Consider the following 22,947-nt stretch of genomic DNA (forward strand, 5'->3'; position numbering starts at 1 on the left):
TGAATCTCAGAATTACTAAACTAATAGTGGAAGGCTGTAGACAATGCCTGCTAATTGGCTTTGGAGAATTCTAAGCAGGAGGAGTGAAACACCAGCTTGTTGGGAACATGGGGAAGTATTTGGGTATACTGGGCTTAGTTGTGGTCCTCGGGAACTGATTGTCTAAGATTGTTCTGAATTGTTGTCTAGGATGACAATGCCCAGTCATTCTGTTTATCACCTCTGAAAAATCTTCTTGTCCCTTAACTCCAATTTTCAGGTGAAGTTGGAAGTCAAGGTTGCGACACCTTGCCTTTCTCGAAAGAGGAAGAGGAAGGAGCGGGCGAGACTGACATGTTACCAACCTTACTGGAACTGGCAGAAGAAGCCGGTGATGTCACGTTTTTCCCCAGCGAAATCTCAATTTTTGACTGTGACACTTGAAACCAAAAATCCAAGCTGATCTACAACTAAATGGTGCCTAACTTTTGATAAGATGGGGGTGGGGGTGGCACATTCTTCTGAAATGGTAGAACATTGGACTGGTGATGTGAAGCAGAATTTCCCCATTAATGGGCAGCAATTTTTTAGCCAGTGTTTTCCTTTAGCTTGGGATTTGTGAAATTAGAGTAGTGAGTAGAATTATATTCAAGACAGTCATGCCCTAGCCTTTTTTTTTTTTGACATAAGCTAATGTAACGAGAAAAGAGACTACTGTGTAATTCAATGGACAGGTCTGCACTGAGCTGACAAACTGGCCAACTTGCATAATGTTTGCATCTCTCTTTTATAAAGTACTTGAATTAAGTTATCATTAAATATAAGCAAGGATATTGATTAACTAATTGCACATTGACAACAACCTGTTAGTGCAGAGCGGCAGGGAACATTCAACTGGAGGAAGTCGGTGACTTGAGCAGCAACTTTTAAGAATGGTCAACATTTTGGGGCTGACCATTTCTCAACACCTTTGATCAGTCTTGATGAAGGGTCAGAATCAAAACATTGACCATTATTTTGTCTCCCGCTGATGCTGATCAACCCACTGTGATCCTTTTCTTTTGCTCCGGATTCCAGCACCCTGCAGTCTCTTGTGTGTCACTGGTGATGCAGAGTTGTTTTAATGGAGACTCTTTCAGCAGAAAGAAAGTTAACATAGGAGTTTGTTTAGTGTTAGGTTTTCTTTATTTTCCATTGAAGCTGCTCGTTTTGAATAGACAATAGGTATGTGTTTGATTATTTGTATGATTATTAATATTTAACAGCTGAATGCAGTAAGAAGTTTAGAAGAGTTGTGTCTGCATAGTTTATTAACGCAGGTATCCTTGACTTGTGTATGATTTCCAGTCATGCTCGTCAACTGTCATATTCACTCTCAGAATCAAAATCGGGATTTACTGTCATGAACGAATCATGAAATTCAGTGTCTCAATTTGCAAAATACTTTAATGTGTATAATTTCTGGTCTTTTATTTTCTTTGATGTATCATATCAAGATATCTGGGATTGTTTTAGTAACAGTCTGCTGGAAGCAGCTTTATTCATGTGGAATGAGATAATTAAAAGAAACATACTGGCTGCCCAGAAGGTTGGTCAGCATCAGTCCATAGTTTGAACTCACTGGTTCTGATAGGGCTACAGTTAATTTCCATTTTTTAAATGTTGAATTCAAATTAGTCTTTGAACAGTATATTGCAAAATAGCTCCTTAGACAGGTTTTATAATTAGTTACACTTTTTATTGTAAGATCTCACTCCTTGTATTTCTCTTTCAACACAAATTGCAATGCAATCCTTTTTTCCTATAATTGCTTTCTAATTCACTCAAGCCCTGGAGGCCAAACTAAGACCCAGCCAACTTCTTAAATATCAAACAGTTATTTTGGCTAGAGTGAAACAAGAAAGTCTGTGGACACTGTGATTGTAGTAAACACACAAATGCTGGAGGAACTCAGCCAATCTCCCAGTGTCCATAGGAGGTTAAGATATATTACCAGCGTTTCAGGCCTGAGCCCTTCTTCAAAGTATAAGCAAAGAAAAGGAAGGTGTCACAATAAAGACTGAAGACTGGTAGGGGGAGAAGTTCAAACCAACGAAAGGTAGTTAATTGGATAAGAGGAGAAGTGAGAATTTTGGCTCTGTGAAAGGAGACGGAGGGAAAAAGGCGACGGGGGAAGAAGAAAGGGCCGGGAAGCTGGGATGGAGTTTCACAGAAATCAGAGAACTCTATGTTAATATCAGCCGGTTGGAGCAGAATATTAGACGTTGCTCCTCCATTTTGAGGATGGCCTTGGTTTGACACTGAGGCCATAGACAGACACACAGTGTGGGGTTGAGGCGCAGAATTAAAATGGTTGGCCACTGGGAGATCCCCGTCATTGATGCAGACAGAGAGAAGGTGCTCAGCAAAGCCATCGACCAGTCTCTTTGATGTAGGGAAGGTTGCAAAGGGAACACTGGATGCAGTAGATGACTCCCACAAATTCACCCTTCACTTGGAAGGGTTGTCTTGAGGCCCTGAATGGTGGTGAGGGAGGACCTGTGGGTGCAAGTGGAGCATCACCTGCAGTCACTGGGATAGGTACCAAAGGGACGATTGTTGGGGACACAGAGGGAGCGGTCCCTGCGGAAGGTGGAGAGGGGAACGTGTCTAGAGGTGGTATCATGTAGTAGGTGGCGAAAATGGCGGAGAAGAATATGTTGGACACAGAGGCTGGTGGGGTGGTAGGTGAAAACCAGGGGGATCCTGTACTTACACATGGGGGCAGAAGAGGCCAGATCAGACATGCGGGCAATGGAGGATGTGCTGGTGAGGTCTACATCTTATTTTGGCTAGCTCTGAAAAGATAAAAATGAATGTTTAGACTTTATATTATCATTAGGTATGTTATGTAGGGCTAGATGTTAATATCTCTTATTGCACTCCTGAGACCTGCTGCCTGGACCCTGCGGGGTAGCCAAGTGAGTGGTGGCATCTTCTGGGTTATCAAGTGGGCACCCTCCTTCCTCAGTGTTTCACTGATAGACCCACGGCACCTCTGGAGGGTTCAGCAGTGAATCCCGGTGTCCTGGGCTCACCCCCTAAATACTATTCATTTGCCTGGGGGCCCAGATGGAATCCTTTCTCTTCATCCAGAGCCATTGACTACCCTTTTCAGCAACTTAGGAGAGATCTTTGACTGCTTGTCGGTGTATCTTTCCTCACACTCCCAACTCCTGGAGTAGCCTTGATGTCAATATCCCCTGCAGCCGCCTTGAACCGGTCAGACCTTTGCCTTCCAGCCACGTTGCTGAACAGCAGCTGCCACCTCAGCGTCCCTCCGCTTCCTGCGCTCCTAGGGTTCCTCCACTGTCAGCTCGATGATGTAAATGAGATAATGAGGCAGCACAAGGTCCAATCTGAGGTTGGTTTTCACGATTATACAGGTTAAGGGTCTGGTGTGAATGCTCTTTAATCGCCACACAGGCATCAAATTAAGCCAGGAATGGGCTGTCTCGGTAGGTAGTATCATCCCCGGGGTCGTCAGATGCCTGCATGGCAATTAGCCCAGTGTGAAAGGGACATGGACTATCCAGGGACAAAGTAGTGACATGTTGATGACATTTTTGTGTGAGTGCAGGAATGTGAAGCAAACAAAAGATTTAAAAAAAAGTATAAACTTTGATCAGAATTTAGTAAATTGAATACAATATTATGATCTTGTATTTAAACAAAATTAATCATGCTTTATTATAACATAATTAAGCATGTACAGCACAGTATAAAACAATTTCTAAAGGACTGTGGAAATATGGTAATGGCAATAAAATATAGCCACACAATTTATAAAAACTGGGGAAATTGGGGATGTAAAGAAATACTTCTGGGAAAGGTAAAATGTCAAGAGTTTCGATAGAGAAGTGAACATGGAGATGTGAATTGGGAGGCTTACAGCTTCCTAATATCAGAAGCTATTATTGAGTGACACAAATGAGATTTCTTGCTTATTTTTTAATTGAAAGAGCAGAAAAGGTGGCGCGGGTTAAAAATAGAATTGAATAAAATAGGAGAGAGAAAAAAAAAGTTTATAATATAAATGGGACGCAAAATTGATGGTTGGTAATTTAAAAAGACAGACACCATTGTTGAAGCATTTGATTAATATTTGGAATAAAATAAATGATGAAATTATTTAGAATTTCAAATGCTTTTGATTCAAAATTCTCTTGTATCATTTTCAAAAGATGATAAATTCTTGGATATTTGGTTTCGTAAGGGGATTATGAATGTTAAAGATTGTTATGAAAGGGATCAATTAATGCCATTTGAACAATTGAGAAATAAATATGGAATAACTCAAAACATTTTTTGTTATTTCCAATTAAGAGGATGTTTGAGGGAAAAGTTTGGACCATCCATGTTGTTGTCTCGTTGTACTGAAGTAGAACTTTTTATTAAGAGAGGAATTGTTAAAGAAATTTACTTTTATGATGTACTCTTTATAATAAGTTGGAACTCCTAAGTGTGGAATTCCTAAATCTAGACAGAAGTGGGAATTAGATTTGAATATTCTAATTGATGAACAAAGGTGGGCAGATCAAAATTCACTTTAATATAATTGGACTTTGTAGTGCAATAATCAACAGAAGATGTAGTGTCTTTTAAACGAACTCTGAAGCAGAATATAATTTGTATCTTAGAGGGAATAAATTGCTGAATAGAAGAAAATATGTTTAACATCCTGAGGAAGATGTTTCTGACAAAAGGATTTTTGCGTGTTTGATACTTGTAAATGCCAAAGCGTACCATCGTTCAAAGTGTACCAGAGTTGTAGGTTAATTGAATATAAATTGGGTGGCATGGACTTGTGGGCCGAAACTTACTGTGCTGTATGTCTTTTTTAAAAAAAACTTCTGTGCGTCAGTGTTGGAACAACTTCCCAATCGTGCTGTGAGAACGGAAAAAAAAAGGTTTATCTTTTTTCAAAACAAAATCTCTACTGTGTTATAATTTTTGTAAGCTTTACCTTATTACATGAGTACTAATTAAGAAGTCAAAGAAAATTGGCACGGGCGTACTGTTCCAAACTTTATCAATCAAAATGTATGAACTTGTACCTGTCATTGTACAACTTTCTTCAGAAGAGATTTTTTTAAACATTCATCTAGTTCATTTTTCTTTGAAATGAAATATTGATTTTGTTGTAGGTGCCTGCCTTTTGATTCCATATGGCTGGTTTGTGATTAAGCTAATCACCTTAAAAGAGAGGGCACTCCATTGCACTTAATGTGAACAGCAGGAATTGCATGTGCTTAGTGGTGGCTTTGCCTTTATATTGTCTACTCTGATATCCATTTGTGTTCCTGATTACTGAAATTAATGATGGCATCTTGTTATTTTTGCTGAATTCAAGGCATGTTTTAATTTTAAACCAACTATCAAGATTTACTTTATTTTCAACTCTTGATCTTCTCTTCATTCCCCCCAGGTGCATATTGGGATGTCTTGGTTTGTTTATGCAACAATAGCTTATTTACAGATAATATGAGGAGAGAAATGAAGCGTATTTGATAGTTCCTTTACCTTGTGGTTCTGCATGTGGCTGGAGACATAAAAAATATTTGTTTACATTTTTAAAATTAGACATATAGTACGATAACAGGCCCTTCCAACCCACATCCCCATGCCACCCAATTAACCTACAACCCCATATGTTTTGAAGGGTAGGAACTGGAGCACCCATGCAGACACAGGGAAACAAACTCCTTGCAGATGACACTAGATTTGACCCCAAGTCTCTGGCACTGTATTGGTACTGATGGAGTTCTTAATGTTAGCTTAGAGGACGCATTGAGGTTTGTTGAAAATGCTTCTTGTGTACACAAAAAAAAGCCAATTTATATTTGAGAGTGAACTCCTATTGGCATTACAATATCACTAACTGCTTCACTCATGTACACTGTCAACCTAATCTTTGTTAAAACGAATTATATTTTAAGTAATGACCTTGAAATTCAAGTGTTCCTTATGTATATGTTTGGTGTAGCAGTGACTGTTTCTGTCATGGGATAGACTCCAAACTGATTATTTCCCAAAACCTGATGCCATGGATATTACTGAACATCAACAGGAAGCAGATGATTGGTTTAATTGTGGGTGGAGAGCTAATAATTAGGTTGTGTTGGCCAAGTGAAGACTATGGACCATTGAGAGAGGCTGGGTAGCAGAAAAATGGTGGTTGGTGATCAGTGGAGAGAAAGAATTGAAAGATAATATAGGGAATTTGCATTGCCTGGGGGGTGGGGGGAGGGAGTTCAGACTGGCCCTGAAATGTGAAGAGCTAGTTGTGCCAAATGAGAGTTATTCCTACAACATGGTTTATTTTTCTCTGCAATGTTGCATAGAAACCTTTGGAATGATATAATTTGATGGGATGTTCTTGGATGATTTTTGAGATGACTGTTATTGAGAATCACAGAGTGGTAGGCACGTCCAAATGTACTGCACTAAAATTAAGAGCGCTGCACTTTTAATTCCTAAACAAATGACTTAAAATTGAAACTCACTCCTTCCTTTCTCCCCCCCCCCACCCCCCCATGTCCCTGCAACCTTACAAGTGTGGTGATTGCAGAGTGGGAATGAAGCTGCTTTGTTGTCTCAGTGAAGGATGGTTTTGCAGGTAGTAGTAACCCAGTAACAACATACCACTTCCAGTATCTTCATCTGTCTACCCCTCGATTCCTGCTTCTTAAAAATTTTGCTGCTTTTATGGGGAAAACGTCTTCACTTTAACAGACATGAAGGTGATAGAACCTTTGTGTATTAAATTTTTTTTAAAAAATGATTTATTCTCAAAAATGAGGTTAAGTGACAGCTTGTTTCTATGTTGGCACCATTTGACACATAACAGCTACAAGAGAGGTTTTTGAGTTGCATCAAAAGCATGTTGGGACCTTTTGACCTGCATCTTGATCAGTGTGAGCTCTCTACTGATACTCAAAGTCAATAGATCACATTTGACAGTGCCAACATCTCATATCCTAATGATCTCAAAATTTCAGAAACTTAATGAAAGGGTGCAGTGGGAAGTTTGTGAAATAAGTTCCTTTTAATGCCAGTCTCTGCTCAAAGTTTTGATTTATTGGAGTGCGTAAACTCCTGCCTTGCACTTTGTAATAGAAGCTGTATGTGAGTCCCATTTCTGAGTTTGATGAATTGTTAATTGCGCACCTCGAGGAAAAACAGTGTTAAAGAAGCACAAGATGGGATTATAGTCCCCAGTTAAAAAACTACCATATAGCCATCTTTTGTGTGTTAATAAATATTTAACTTCAATCAGTACCATACTTTTTATTTTAACAATATTTTTGAAAGGGTCCTTTGTGATCTTTTCTGTACTGCAAAGGGACAATTTTATCCTTTGCTTTTCTTTCTATGTGTAAATAGGATTTCACTGTTAGGAGTTTTTTAAAAAAAGAGAATAGTTTTGTACAGAAAAGTCTGAAGAAATGTTTAAGGTATTAATTAATTAATGCTACTCACATGCACCACACTAAATGGACAGATTTAAATCCATGTTAATAAATGTTTCATGTCAAATATATTTACAGTGGCTATATATTAATAAATGTATCAAAAAATTCTTGAGAAATATCTGACTTTCTGCTTGGCAATTTTGTTTTTTTTTAAAGTCAATAGACGATGCTTGCTGTCATTTTTTTTGAGCCAGTGAAGCCTTTGGGAACTCTCCACAGTTACAGAGTAAAGGCCCCTTATTCCCAGATTAGGTTCAGCACAAAGTGAGAAATTGAGACATTTCTTGCTAAACCTTGCATGTTTTAAGAGGGGTAGAATTGAAATGGAAAACGCTGTTTTATTTACTAGAGGGGAGCTAGTAATTTACCTATGGGAACGAGGTTATTGATTGCAAATTTCTGATAACCAATTTAGTTGAAGCAACTAATTTGAAATTGTAATGAGTGGATTTGCTTGAATGATTGTTTTGGAAGATTGACTCCTGCGAGCAATCCATTACAAGGGGGAAAGCACCTATTTTGATGAAAGGTATGGAAAAACCTAACTAATCCATCTCGGATGATCTGAAAATAAATCAACAAAATAAATCCTTTGTGGGGCATGAATGTCATGTGAGAAATAGGAAAGGATTAGTGAACAAAATAAAAGGAATCTGTAGAAATACCCAGTCAACCTATCTGCATCTACAGCAAGTTAAAATATTTTAGAACAGCAATTCAGTTATTTTGCCTTTCAGTGAGATCATGGCAAATCATCTCTCTGAATTCTACCTTCCCATACTATCTTTCTTTTTCAATGTTTTTATTAACATTGAAATTTCACGTCCAAAAATAGAGTACATATAGATATATGTTAAAAGTCTAGATACATTACATTTAAATCATACCATTTCATCTAAGGTTTTCCACATTTTAATCAGCCATATTATATTGATATTTTATTTTTCAAAAGGAAAATTTAAATCCACTACCAAGAAAAAAAGCTGGCCTTAAAAAAAAAGGAAGACAGAATTCTTAATGAGTGATAACTTATCTCATCGATCAGCACTTGACTACCTTCATAACAAATCAAAGATTATAAAAGTAACTCAAAAAGGATCCCCACAGTGTTTGAAAATTTGCATTCAAGTCAGAAATTGAGCATCTAATCTCTAAATTTGAACATGACATGACATCACGTCGCCATTGAGAATGATTAGGTGGGGAAACGTCCCTCCATCTGACCAACACCGCCTGCCTTGTCAAAAGCGAAATGAAAGCTAATACATCAGCTCAGATGCCTTTAAAGTTGCATCATTCCCAACAATACCAAATAAAGCAGTTAAGAGATTAGGTTTAAAATTTAAAAAGTGCAGAGAAAATTTGAAATATTTTGTTCCAATATTTCTCAAGACTCTGACATGTCCATGAATTAATGAAGCATCTCAATTGTTGCATTTATCCCAATGAGGAGCTACATCTGCATAAAAACAAGATAGTTTGACTTTGGACATGTGAGCCCTATGGACTAAATTGCAGGAGAGAGTAGTGTGTATGTCTTCTTCTTTGGCTTGGCTTCGCGGACGAAGATTTATGGAGGGGGTAAAAAGTCCACGTCAGCTGCAGGCTCATTTGTGGCTGACAAGTCCGATGCGGGACAGGCAGACACGGTTGCAGCGGTTGCAGGAGAATAACCAATTTGAAAATTCCAATTTTCTTCAGAAACTAAAAGTTGTAGGTCCTGTTCCCTCCACATGAGCTCTTAAACTGTTCCTTCTATACTGTAACCAAAAAACTTTCTATCTACATATTTTCTCATTAACTTTCTAAATTTCAGGAAATAAGCCAATAATTACATGCACTCCACACCGAACACTTGCACTCTGTAGGTCTAGGCTTGATCTTCCTGTAGTGAACTGTAAACTTGAAGAATAGTTCATAATATTTCATCCTGGACAATCTTAAACTTAAAAGCAAGAACATCAATGTCTCTAACTCTTGGTAACTCTCACCTCTATATGGTTCCAAACTGTTTCTTTTGTTTTGCTTTTCTCTTAAAACCTCATACCTCCCACCCTCCAACAAAGTCTCTTCCTATTTCTTCACCTCTCCCACTTGCTGTCCACTACCATCATATTTTGGCTCCTCCCCAGGTTCTTACCCTTTTCGTGTACATAATAGAACATTTCAACAGAAGCAGGCCTCTTCGGCCTTTCTAGTTTGTGTCCTGTATCGAACTTTTTTATTTTTCTTAGTCCCACTGACCTGCACCTAGTCCATAGCCCTCCATAACTTTCATATCCATGTATCTTCCCAAATTCTTAAATGTTAAAATTGAGCCCACCTTCACCACTTCAGCTGGCAGCTTGTTCCACACTCCCACCACTCTCTGTGGGAAGAAAACATTTCCCCTTTCAAGCTTAACCCATGTACTCTGGATTGTATCTCATTTAATCTCAATTTGAAAAAGTATCTACATTTATTCTGTTTCTCCCCATCATAACTTTAAATACCTCTATCAAATATCCCTTCTTTCTTCTATGTTCCATGGAATAAAGTCCTAAACTGTTTAATCTTTCCCTGTAATCGAGGTCATGAAATCTGGGCATCATCTTAGTAAATGTTCTCTGCACTCTTTCAATCTTATTGATATCTTTCCTGTTGTTAAGTGACCAAAACTGCACACAATACTCCAAATTTGGCCTCACACATGCCTTATACAACTTTACAATAACATCCCCTATCATTACAGCCCACCTCTTCTCCCTTTCCTTCTTAGCCACGGGACCATACTCTGTGCCAGAGACCTGATGGCCATGTCTTGACCCTGGTAGATTTGAGCTGCCCCCCAACTGTATCCAAAATGGCATACTTGTTACTGAGGGGAACAGCCACAGGAATGCCCTGCACCACCTGCATGTTCCCTTTCCCTCTCCTGACTGTCTCTCATCTAACTTCCTCGTGTCTCCAAGGAGTGACAGTGTCCCTGTAACTCCTGCCTGTCACTCCCTTAGCCTCCCGAATGATCTAGAGTTCATCCAACTCCTTAATTTGGTTTGTCAGGAGCTGGAGCTGGATGCACTTCTCGCAGATGAAGTCATCAGGAATTCTGCTGGCTTCCCTGACAACCTACATTCTGCACTCCCTGCTTGGTTGCCATTCCCACTGTCTATATTGTACTGACAATAACCACAAAAGCAGTACGAGTATAAGACTGCTTTAATAAACTAATATGTACACTAAGAGGTCTTGTTTCTCTGCAAGACAAATCTGGAAGGCTAGACTGTAGCTCTGGACTGCCTTATATACAAAGTCACTGGGATGACCCCTGGTGACCTAGTGGTGTCATTACATATCACCACTATAATTAGAGGAAAACAAATTTAAACTAGCCCTTATCTGTGCCTACCTGCTGAATCCTTTTTGTTCCTTGAATAGGGTGGCTCTTTCTTCATCTCCTGCACCAGGACCTCAGCCTCTTCTTGCTGAAGCCTCTTGAGCCAAAGCCTTTCCACTCTGACTCAGTCCACTGCAGCAATGACCACTCCGCTACACAGTTCCTCATAGTGATGTTGGAGTCATCTGTCCTGGATTGCCCTTCAACTGTTGAACTCGATTTCCCAATGTTGGAGTGTTGCCCCTTTTTTTCATCGATAAAAGATCTTGACCCGAAATGCTGACTGACCATTTCTACCTGTGGATGCTGTTTGACCCAATGAGTCCCTTCAGCACCTCATTGTTGGCTCCAGATTCCAGCGTTTGAAGTTTTTGTTTTTCACTCCAGTTATTGAGCTTTATCAGCACGGGAGAGGGGTACCAGATCTAATAATGTGCTAGAGGAATACAACTATAAAGATTTCCTCCTCTAGTAGGCATTTCACCATCTTCCCTTTTTTCTGTATCATTACCCTGTCTTCTAATTGGTGATTCTCAATGAGCTTTTCAATTACTCAAAGCTGCACTTATGTAACCAGACTGAATTCTGGAAGCAAAGTTTTCTCTCTATCACTAGGTGGCCCTGCAACACGTCCACTTTTCAAGCACCTTCTTATTTCCACACGGTATTTTTTTTATGGAACTCGCTGTTGGTCTCGGGGGAATGCAGTGGCCCATGATGACCAACTTGATGGCCAGTGACCAGCCCACACTATTTTGAAATTTTGACCAGTAGAACTATCTGGACTCTTTCATTTATTCAATTTTTAAATTAACCTTTTCTCGCACTAACTAACTGAATGTTGGTTAACTATGTTATATTTATAATTTCTTTCTGCACTTGGGTGATTTAATGCATACTAATGTAGTTTTTTTCAAAACTGTATGAAAGAATTTTGGAGCATATGTACATTTTACTTGTGTGCGTGAGAATAAACATCTTTTTTTGTGAGCTGCAGACATTTATAAGAGCAGATGAATTGCTAGAGCAATGATGCTGTTGACAACGATGAGGGTTTATTGTTGCAGATGCACTGAATTTCTTACTGCAGCCAAATAGCCATGTGAGATACACAGACTATAAGAGCATCCATTAAATTACCACAATATGTCAAGACCCAAAGAAAGATAATAAATATGAAAAGATGGATAATATTCAGTTGCAGTTAGTGCAAGAAAAAAATTAACATTTCATTAGTGCAGTCAGGACTTTTGGTGCTGCCAGTGTAGTTCGTGGTTAGGATTAGATTAGTGTAGCGAGGTTCAAGAACCTGATAGCTGTTGGATAAAAACTGTTCTTGAATGTAGAGGCACAGGGCTTGAGTCTTCTGACTCTTCTGTTTGAAGATGGTAGCAAGAAGAGAATGTCACCTGGGTGATGGAGGTCCTTTCTGATGTTGGCTGGCCTCTTCAGGGAGCATCTCACACAGATGTTTTCAATGAGAGGTCTTATATATTCAAGAGAAAAATGTCTGTATGTATTTTGGTCAGTATGGTTTATAGTGTGAAAAATGAAAAATTAAAAAAAATAAGACAAGAGATGAATTACTATGATGGGCTTGGCTCTTTCTGCCCCTTTCTTCAGCCTTCCTGGGCTGGGAATTTGAGTTTTCAAACTAGGTTGTGATACAACCAGTCAATATACTTTCCACAGTACACCAGTAGAGACTTTTTATTCTATGACATGTCAAATCTCCTCAGACCTCTTGGAAAATAGAGGCATTAATATGCTACCTTCACAGTTATTTCGATGTGCTGGCTCCAAGATTTGTGAACTCCAAGGAATTTAAGGTATAATCGTCGCATGAATGAAGACTGGTATATGGTCCCTCAGCTTGCCCTTTCTAAAGTCCACAATAAGCTCCTTGTTCTTGTTGATATTGAGAACAGGATTATTTTTCTGGCCACCAATTGTATGTTAAAGATTGGGTTGGAGCTGAACTTGGCTTTGCAATAGTGAGCATTTATAGGGGATATAGTGGATTAAGCATCCAGTCTTGATGTGTCAGTGAAGAGCAGGTGGTGCTGTCAATCCACTCTGATTGTGATCTGCCGATGAGGAAATTGAGGATCCAGTTGCAGAGTCCCAGAGTTTGGTTATTAGTTTTGCTGGTGTGATGGTATTAAATGCCAAGCTGAAGTCGATGAAGTATGACTTGTGTGATCTTGTTGTCCAAATGATCTAACGCAGAGAGGAGGGCCAGTGAGTTTGGCTTTCATGTAAATTGTTTCAGACCTTTTCATTGTGATTTTTTTTTTTGCAAATTTTAACCAGAACTAAGATTGTCACCTCCTACAGCTACTTATTCTAATACCACGGTGGACTGCATGGTATGCATATCCTCTGCTAGTAAATGAACAACCAAGTAGCTCTCCGACACAGAAGTTACAGAGGATGCAGATGAGTAACTGCATTATATCCAGCACCAAATTGTAGTCAGGTTTACTTGTTTTACTTGCAGTTTAGTCAATGATCTCTTTATTTTAATGAAATTGCAACACCTAGCACCCCTCCCCCACACCTCCCAATACCTAATTCTCCTCTCTCCACTATTTTCTAATTGCAGTGCAATATCTGAATTTCACATCCTACTATCTGCATTCACTCATTTAGCATCTACTGCCAGGGTGAACACAAGCAACACTCATCTCCTATCTACTTCCAAATTAAATGCATTTCACCAAATTGCAAATTACAATTCACAGCAGAGGGATGTTCCCTCAGACCTACTGTGGTGGTACACCACTGGCCTACTGCAGCCTCTGTACCTGCAGGAGAGTAAGGGGACAGGACAACACCTGGCCGGCTGCCAATCAGTCGGCATAAATGGATCAAGCCCCACCCGGTCGGGTGTCAATCACCCTCCGGGATATAAGCCTGCCCCGGCCTCCCGAGGCCTCACACTGTGTTGCTGCAGCCACAGCCAGCCTGGTTCTGTGGAGGGTTTTGTGGATGAAAGCCTGTTGTTCAGTCTTTACCTTGCGTGTGTCTGATTCCGTCTAACAGCGCACCACACCTACCTTCCCTTGCTATGTGAAGCTGCATTGCCAACCTACACAATGTTTTCACACTCCAACTCACTCTAATTGTTAGTGTAAGAAAACTCTTCCATGATGATGGTCAGTAAATTACAGACTGGTAGATGTGTAAGGAAGGAATGTAGCTATCAGCTGCTTCTGTACGCTGCCACCAGTCTCAACTTCAGCTTGCCCTCACTCAGTGCCCCCTTCCCACCAAAATGGAACAGAGTTACTCAAAACCTCAGTAACTGGTGGGTTTCTAAACAACTTCAAGTAGAGATTACAATATTCAAATCAATCAATTATGAGTTTTTGCATTCCAATCTGTGGATGAGTTCCTGATTAAGTGGTGCTGGTGATGTTTTCCTGCACCTTGTCAGACAAATCAAGCAATGAATATTTACTTCTCCTTCTCATCCAAATTGAGCACCAGGTAGTATCTATCTACCATTTCTCTGCCATTTATCATGTTACCTTTGGTAAATATAATTTTAAAAAAGTTGAGAAGGATGTGGCAGAATCTCAGGATCCACTCTTATCGGTACATGAGCAGGAAAAAACCACCTTCTCCTTTGAGTCTGCTCTACCATTCATTAAGATTCCAGCTAATCTACCTCCACAGAATTTTCCATTACTAATCATATAGGCCTTGATTCCCTTGGAGATCATAGATTTCTGAACAATGTTTTGAATTACTGAAACCACTGAGCTGTCACAACCCGACAGGGTAGAGTATACAAACATGTCATTAGCCAAGGGCAGACATTTTTCTGCATCTCAGTTCTACAGCTTTCCCCTATTTGCTGAAGCTGCTTCCTTGGTCTGGATTCTTCATCCTCCCTGTCTCTTGGTGGTCAACCCCTTTTAGAATTTTGAAGTCTTAGTGAGATTCTTCTCATTCAACTAAACTCAACTCTCTGACTTTCATCCAGCAAGTCGGCTGTCGCTGGAGCCAGTTTAATGAACTAGTGCTGCACTGCCTCTAAAGCAAATACTGTGTTTCTTTGTTAAGGAACCAAAAGAGTAAACAATACTACAGGTGTGGTCTCACCAAAGCCACATGCACACTTAAATAAGTCATCCTTTGTGCTTTAGAAAGTTGTGTACAAGCACATTTAGGTCTCTTTCAAGATCTAAACTAACCAATCTTTCACCATTTAATATGTGCTCCCCTTCTCTCTGTTAATGTGAACCAGAGGACAACCTGCCATTTTTCCAGGCTCTCTTTTATCTGCCATGTATGTAAGCATCTTGTTTATATCCATTTAAAACCTAATGGCACCTCCAGCTACTGTGATGCTTGCAGCACACTTGGAAATAAAAGATTTGGTAATCTCAGCAAAGTTGTTGACAATGAAGAATTTGCTTCCTGAACACTTTGGGGTGTATTTTATGAATTTTGGGCAGCTGGTCACAAAAATCACTTTAAAATCTTCCGAGCACATACCATTTTTAGATATCACCTATTATTTGTGATTTCCAGTCATATTTTAAGTCTACTTTAAGCATACAAAACCATGAACTGCAACATGCCATTGAAAATCCATTTTCTGCATTCGCCCTTGGACTCCTTCCCTGTTGATCTTGAACATGGTGAAATGTTTTCAGGTTTTTTTTTCAGATTTCAGATCTATTGTCAGAGTACATACATGACATCACATTACAACCATGGAAAAGTGGTATCAGGGCAACTGGAATCCATCATTGCTGGCCGACTATCGTTGGACATTGAAACGAGAGGCATCAGGTACTGAGTACAAATGAAAATGAGTAGCAGAACATTTTTAGGTTAGTTGAACTAACACAATGTGTCAGCATCATTATGCGACTAAACAGGGTAAATTCAGTAAGTTAATTTAATATTTCTCTAATTTCTTGCGTGATACAAAAAATATGAAATTATTTGTGTTCAGCTTGAAGTTATCCATCATAATCCCCAATTTTTTTTTCAGGAAAAAAACATTTTTGGGGTGGGGTGGGAGAAACATTGTTGTCCAGTGTTGTAGATTGTGGAAGTGGTATAAACAAAGCAAAGTAATGGGACTGCAATAGCATGAATGACCAAGTAGTAGCTGTGGAAACCAATCTTTCATTAATGCTGCTTCACCATTTAATAAAGTCATAACTGATCTTATACTTCAAAGCTACCCCACCTATTCCCCTATCTATCCCAATATTTATCCCACGATTTCCTTCATGTCCAAAAAAATCTGTTTGCTTTTACCTTATATTTAAGAAATTACATTAATAAAATTCTCAGTCTTCTGAGATAGAGAATCCTGAAAATTTACAACCCTGGCAACAAAGGAACGTTTGGTTCTATTAATTCTAAATGGCTGGTCCTTTATCCTGAGACGTCATCTCTTTGTTCAGATTGTGGTGGTACACCACCAGCCTACTGCAGGGGGCAATCTCTGTACCTGCAGGAGTGGAAGGGGACAGGACAACACCTGGCCGGCTGTCAATCAGTCGGCCTGAAGGGATCAAGCCCCACCCGGTCGGGTGTCAATCACCCTCCGGGATATAACCCTGTGCCAGCCTCCCGAAGCTCACTCAGAGTTACTGCAGCTACAGCCAGCCTGGCTCTGTGGAAGTCTTTGTGGATTAAACCCTATTGTACAGTCTTTACCTTGTGTGTGTCTGATTCTGGCTAACGGCGCGCCACATGGATATAATAATCAAAGGAGAGGCGGAGATGATAAGTGGTGAACTAAAAACTGCTTGTGAGCATGGCACAGAACTACTAAATGAGGAATTTCCAATAAAGGACAAGGTGGAGAAAATGGAAATAATTAAAATATGTAATGAGATGATACTTCAACAGTTGGTAGTGTTGAAAGTGGTCTTGTTGGGATAAATCCTGGGTTATTTTGGTTAGAGCTAGAGCTGCAATCATCTCTGCCTCCTCAGATATTATGGAATAAATGTTCAAAATAATGAAGGTTTAAATGTTGGCAAACTTGTCCCAGTGATAGAAGGACAAATAAGCAAGGGATAGAAATTAGGTACTGGCAAAAGGTTAGGTTTTTTTTATTTTAAAGCCTGAAGATGTTATGATTCAAGTGGTACCTCCTGAAGGTGTGATGGACCCAGAGTTTATATCAGCTTCCAAAATAGAATTGGATAAATTCTCAACAGGAAAAGGGGACTAACTGGATAACTGGTCTAAACACCAACACCCTCTGTATAGTGTGATTAATAACATTGAATGACAAAGATTTTGCTACCTGAACACAATTGGGTGTATTCTATAGATTTTGGGCTGCTGATCGCAAAAATTATGTTAAAAATTTCCTATCACATACTGTTTTTTTAGATATAACTTATTCCTGTCATATTTTAAGTCTACAGTTATATTGCCCACAATGCAAACCTTTGGTCAATCCAAGCATGCCTATGCATTCACTCCGTGCAGGTGCTATGAAAATGTTGTCTTAGGCCTGGACATGCTTAGTCAAGATAAATGCAGACAAGCTATAAAAGCAGCTCACATATACAGAAGCTGTGTATTACATTGATACAGCTTGAATGCATATTGATGCACATGTTCTTCAGGCAATAGCATAGTGAGTGAACTTAACAATAGCATTTATTGCATTCACACTTGGACTTCTTCCCTGCTGATCCTGGTGCAGTCAGTAATGAAAGTGGTGAAAGGTTTCACCAGGGCCTTGCAACCATGGTCAAGAGGTATCAGGGAAACTGGAATCCATCATTACTGGCCATCTCTTGAGAAGCATCCGATATGGAGTACAAATGAATATCAGCGGCAAAACATTTTTAGGTCAGTTGAGCTAATGCAATGTGCCAACATCATTATGTGATTAAACTTGCTAAATTCAATAAAAGTTTACTTAATGTTTCTCCAACTTTCTACATGAGACAGCAAATTGGAAATTATCTGGGTAATTGTCAAAGGGATTGATTGTACCTGGGAAATTTGCCCATGTGGTTGAGGTTTGAAGAAGCATTTAGTTTCCTAGGAAATCTGATTATTGCATTGAAAATGTGGAAATACATTTGCTGAGTGAATCATAATGTTATCAGAACACCTTCTCCACCCTAAAACAATTTTGCTGGGGACTATTCATGGGCTTTCCATTCATCAAGCTGAAGACTACATATTTCGGTAAGCAGTGTAAAAGGGAGTGGTGCTGGATTAATTCTGTTCTTTTGGAATGACTCGTATTTGTTCTTTTGATTAAGAAGGTTCCAAGTGCTGCCAACCACAGATTCATGTAAACCTGAGGCAGGGCTCCTCCATGTGAAATTCAAGGCCTGAGTCACTTGGATACTGTTCCAGCAAGCTTTCTGGTTGAAAGAAAATGTCCATGTAAATATTCTTAAATTTTCCCATGGATCAAACTGGTTTATAATGTTGACGAAGTCTTTCTTCTTGACAGATTTGGATAACTGATATTTATTTTGCTCCCTTTGGTACCTGTATCATTTGCTCCCTCCTAAAGTTTTGTCTCTCCTTTAGAAATCCCATGAATACTAATTGGCATTGTGAGAAACAAATCCTTTGACCTACAGGGTCCGTGCCAATCATCATGTAGTTATGTCTTCTGATCTCATTTTTCTGGTACTTGGCCCAGTTTCTTCTAATCATGGTCTAAATGCTTCTTAAATATTGTGGAAGTATCTCCCTTTATCACTCCCCAAGCAGTGCTTTTCAGATGACAAACCACGATTTAAGTCAAAAATTTGTCAGATCCCCTCTAAATCTCCTAACTCTTAAACCCATGCCCTCTGCTAATGGGCACCTCTGCTAAGGGGAAATGTTTCTCATTATCTACCCTTTCTGTGGATTTTAATTAAAATCCTGCCACCTCATGGTCTGTTCCCAAGAAGGCAGCACCTATGCTGGCAGCAACAACAAGGGGTTGCAGACTCCAGGGGACCAGCGGACCAAGGCAGGGCTCCAGAAACACTGGAAATGCCCCGGTTGAGATGACCACACAGGATGGTGACCACAGCAGTGTCCAGTGAGGGGCGCAGTGGCTGAAGGATCCACACAGGCTGAAGGCAGTTGGTGATGTACAATTGAGGGATTTATGAAGGTGGTGAGGGCAAGAAGGGCATCCTGGTCGTGTTGAAGCTTTGGAACTGGAGCTCAGGTTGTCGATGGATCGAAAAGAGGTCTGTGCAGTTACAGAGGTTGCGGAAGTGCTGGAGGTGAATCTGAAGGGACTCTCTTTGCTTCTCTCTCTCTCTCTCTCTGTGTAAGGGGTGCTGGGCAATACTAATGGTGACTCTTTGCCTTTCAGAAGGCAGAAGGAAATTTCATGTAATATTACATTTTCAGATGCAGATTTCAGATTTATTGTCAGAGTATAAACATGGCATTACACACAACCCTGAGATTATTTTTGCTATGGGTGAGGGAGAATTACCACTTACTGGCAGTGGGGGAAAAAAATTGTACACAATGTACACATGTAAATAAATAAATAAATTTAACGTGGAGAGGCAACTATAAAAGTACAGTACGTTCCTAAACTAGTCCCTGATTGAGTTTATTGTTGAGTCGTCTCATGGTGGAGAGGTAGCAGCTGTTTCTGAACCTGGTGGTGTGAGTCTTGTGGCACCTCGACCTCTTTCCTGATGGCAGCAGCGAGAACAGACTGTGAGCTGGGTGGTCTGGATCCTTGATGATTGCTGCTGCTCCCCAACAGTAGCATTCCTTGTAGATAGTGGGGAGGGTTTTGACTGTGATGTCCCAGGCTGTGTCCACTACCTTTTGTTGTGCTTTTCACTCAGGGGTTTCGGTGCATGATGCAGCCAGTCAGCACATTTTCCACCACACATCTGTAGAAATTTGCCAGGGTTTCTGATGTCATACTAAACCTTTGCAAAGTCTTGAGGCAGTTGAGGCGTTTTCGTGCTTTCTTCATGATGCCATTAGTGTGTTGGGTCCAGGAAAGATCCCCCGAGATGGGGACTCTCAAGAAATATTTGCTCACTCTCTCCACCTTCTGACCCCTCCCAATGATCACTGGATCGTACACCTCTGGTTTTCCCTTCCTAAAGTCAACAATCAGCTCCTTGGTTTTGTTGACATTAAGTGCAAGGTTATTGTTGGTGCACCATTCAGCCAAGTTTCAATCTTCCTCCTGTCTGCTAACTCATTTCCCCATTTTATCCAACTCACTACCAAGGTATTATCGGCGAATTTGTAAATGGTTTTGTATTGAGTCACACAGTCTTCGGTATAAAGTGAGTAGAGCAGGGGGCTAAGAATGTAGGCCTGTATTATTTCATGACTATAAAGGAATCTTGAATTTTTGTATTATCTGTATTCTCAACACACCTCTTCCATTTACATTCAGATGACCAATGTATAAACCTTGTCAAAGGCATTACTGATGTCCACGTGGGTCAGATTATGCACATTACCCTCAATGACACAATTGATTACGAATTCTTTTTAAAAAAAATTAGCCAGGCAGGATCTAACTTTAACAAAGGTGTGCATATTATTCTTGATTATTTCTTGCTTCTCAAAGTGCAGATTAATCTCAGAACCATTCCCAATTATTTCTCTACAATTGTGTTAGACTCATGAGCCTGTAGTTGCTTGGCTTATCTTGTTTACTATTTATGAATGAATTTGCTGTCCTCCAACTCCCTGAAATTATCAGAACATTGAGTACAGGAACAAGACATTGATATTGGTGAGACTACTCTGAGTGTATTGTGGTATAGTTCTGGTCACCTAGCTGTAAGAAAGATATAATTAAGTGGGAAAAAGTGCAGAAAATGTCATGTAAATATTCCCAGGATTGGTGGAGTTGAATTATACAGAGAGGCTGTATAGGCTGGCATTTGGCTCGCTCAAGCATTGGGGACATTATGGAGAGTCTTTAATCGAGGTTTCTAAAATCACAAGGCAAGGTCAATAGCAATGGACTTTTTCCCAAGGTAGGAGAATCCAACACAAGAGAGCACAGATTTAAGGGGAAGGATTTAAAAGGGACCCGAGAGACCCCTTCTTCACGCAGATGTCAGCAGAGAAAGTTGTGGAGGTGGGTCAATTGTAGCAGTTTAAAAAATGATTTTGACAGGTACATGGCAGGGAAAGGTTTAGAGCAGTGGTTTACAAATTGCCCCCCTAAACTCACATTCCACCTTGAGCAATCCCTTTGGCATAAGTGCTCTGTGATTAGTGAGGAATTGCTTAAGGTGGGTGGAAATAAAAAGTTTGAAAACCGCTGTTTTAATTGTACCTCATTGACTCGTTATGTGCACAGTTTCATAACTCCAAAGGAAATGGGCCAATGACAACTTTTCTCTTTTTCAATATTTTGATTAATCCAAAAATAGAGTACATACAGATATATGTTAAAATTCATAAAGATCCATTACACTTAAATCAGTGGTTCTCAACCTTTTTCTTTTCACTCACATCCCACCTTAAACAATTCCTTACTAATAACAGAGCACCTATGGTATAGGAATTGAGAGACTGTACACTGGATGGCATTGTTAAGGAGGCACTGGGATGGTGATGCTTGATTGGTTCTGGAGGCCCTTGGTTAATGAGGTGGAGAGTTCTTTTCCAACAGGATCAGAAATCCTTTAGATAAATAGGCAACCAGCAGAATAGGTGAGAGCATTCCAGGTGAACAGAGAGTCAAACCCCAAGGTCACAGGTTGATGTTTAATGATCTTAATCATGTTGCTGAGGATCATGAAGAGGTTATCAAATCTCATCTCCTACCAATGCCCCACACCCCTCCCCACCCAAATCCCCGGAGCCTCACATCTGTCAGTAATGAATGCACACCTCTCACTTATCAAACTTAATTAGGGATTTTGCCTAACATGTCCTCCCTTGTATACTCCCACTTAAAGCCTTGTACTCACATCTCAGAGCTTCAAGTTCAAATTTATCGTCTCCTGCTAAGGTACAGTGTGAAAGTTTGTTTCGCAAGCTCTCCAGCTTGATATTCCCTTACATAACACAAGTAAAACATAGTGCAGAGTTACAGAGAGAGATCAGTTAGTACAGAGCATAAGCAACATAATTGAACTTGTGTGATAATGGTGGGAAAGAAACCATCCTTGAATCTGGTGGTCCGTGACCTCATGCACATGAATCTTCTTCCCACTGGAAGGAGAGAGCGTGGCTGGGGTGGGATGAATTTATTTATTTTTATTTAGACATGCAGCATGATAACAGGCCATTTTGGCCCATGTATCTGTGCTGCCCAGTTACACCCAATTAACTTACACCCCTGATTCCTTTTGAACTGTGAGAGGAAACTCGAGCCCTCGGAGAAAACCCATGCAGATATGCAAACATCTTACAGAGAGCGCAGGATACAAACCCCGGTCGAATCCTGATCACTGGCGCTGAAAGGCCTTGAGCTAACCACTGCGCCAACTGTGCCACCCTTTTTATATTTTTTGTATTGCCTTCAATGTTGCACTTTTCTTTTGTTAGGGGAACCAAAACTGAATTTTACAAGTGTGGCCTGACCAACACCCAGTGCAGTTGCAACAAAATCTCGCTATTTTGTAATTGTAACCCCTTTGATATACCAATGCTTTCTATTTGTATATCTACAAATTTTAATATGAATGAAAGTAGATAAAAATTGGAAAATAAGTTAGTGTTTAATTGAAACTAAGGCTTAAATGTGAATGTGAGTCTACAGTTTAGATTTGATGGAAAAAAAATACATCCACACCCTGGAAAATGAAACGTATGTTTGTCCTGGAGATTAAGGAATGATAAATGAGTGGACTAGCCTTCCTGCACAGCTATCGGCAGTACTGACTGAGAACTCAAGCAACCAGGGACGTCCAACTCTACATGGTTCAAATTAACGTAAAGATGTTGATGAGCAGATTGCAGTTGCTAGCGACTTTAATCACATTTTCAGGTACATGTTCTAAATGCTTTATTTCTTGCCTTGACTTAGAGCTTGAACTCCGAGACACTGACTTTAGATTTAAGTTTCTCAACTCGGTAATGCCACTTGCCTAAATGAGTGATAAGTCAGATCTCTCT

General features: G+C 39.9%; 2 protein-coding genes across 9 annotated transcripts in view; both read left to right on the forward strand.

Moving 5' to 3' along the window:
* The window catches only part of LOC138740406 (heat shock factor protein 1-like), a 35,167-nt gene extending 27,874 nt beyond the window's left edge, over window positions 1-7,293 (forward strand). For 5 of the 7 annotated variants that reach the window (XM_069892987.1, XM_069892986.1, XM_069892989.1 and 2 more), the window contains one exon: window positions 260-7,293. In XM_069892987.1, the coding sequence (XP_069749088.1) occupies window positions 260-423 (164 nt within the window). In that variant the 3' untranslated portion in view covers window positions 424-7,293. The remainder of the gene's footprint in view (window positions 1-259) is intronic. The other 2 variants (XM_069892992.1, XM_069892991.1) reach the window with 1 other exon arrangement.
* Window positions 7,294-8,005: 712 nt separating this feature from the next.
* The window catches only part of LOC138740407 (V-set and immunoglobulin domain-containing protein 1-like), a 56,097-nt gene continuing 41,155 nt past the window's right edge, over window positions 8,006-22,947 (forward strand). The window contains exons 1-2 of one of the 2 annotated variants that reach the window (XM_069892993.1): window positions 8,006-15,675; window positions 18,135-22,819. In XM_069892993.1, the coding sequence (XP_069749094.1) occupies window positions 22,750-22,819 (70 nt within the window). In that variant the 5' untranslated portion in view covers window positions 8,006-15,675; window positions 18,135-22,749. Of the gene's footprint in view, window positions 15,676-17,352; window positions 22,820-22,947 lie in introns of those variants that run through there. The other variant, XM_069892994.1, reaches the window with a different exon arrangement.

Source organism: Narcine bancroftii, chromosome 8 (genome assembly GCF_036971445.1).
Source record: "Narcine bancroftii isolate sNarBan1 chromosome 8, sNarBan1.hap1, whole genome shotgun sequence".
NCBI lineage: Eukaryota > Metazoa > Chordata > Chondrichthyes > Torpediniformes > Narcinidae > Narcine > Narcine bancroftii.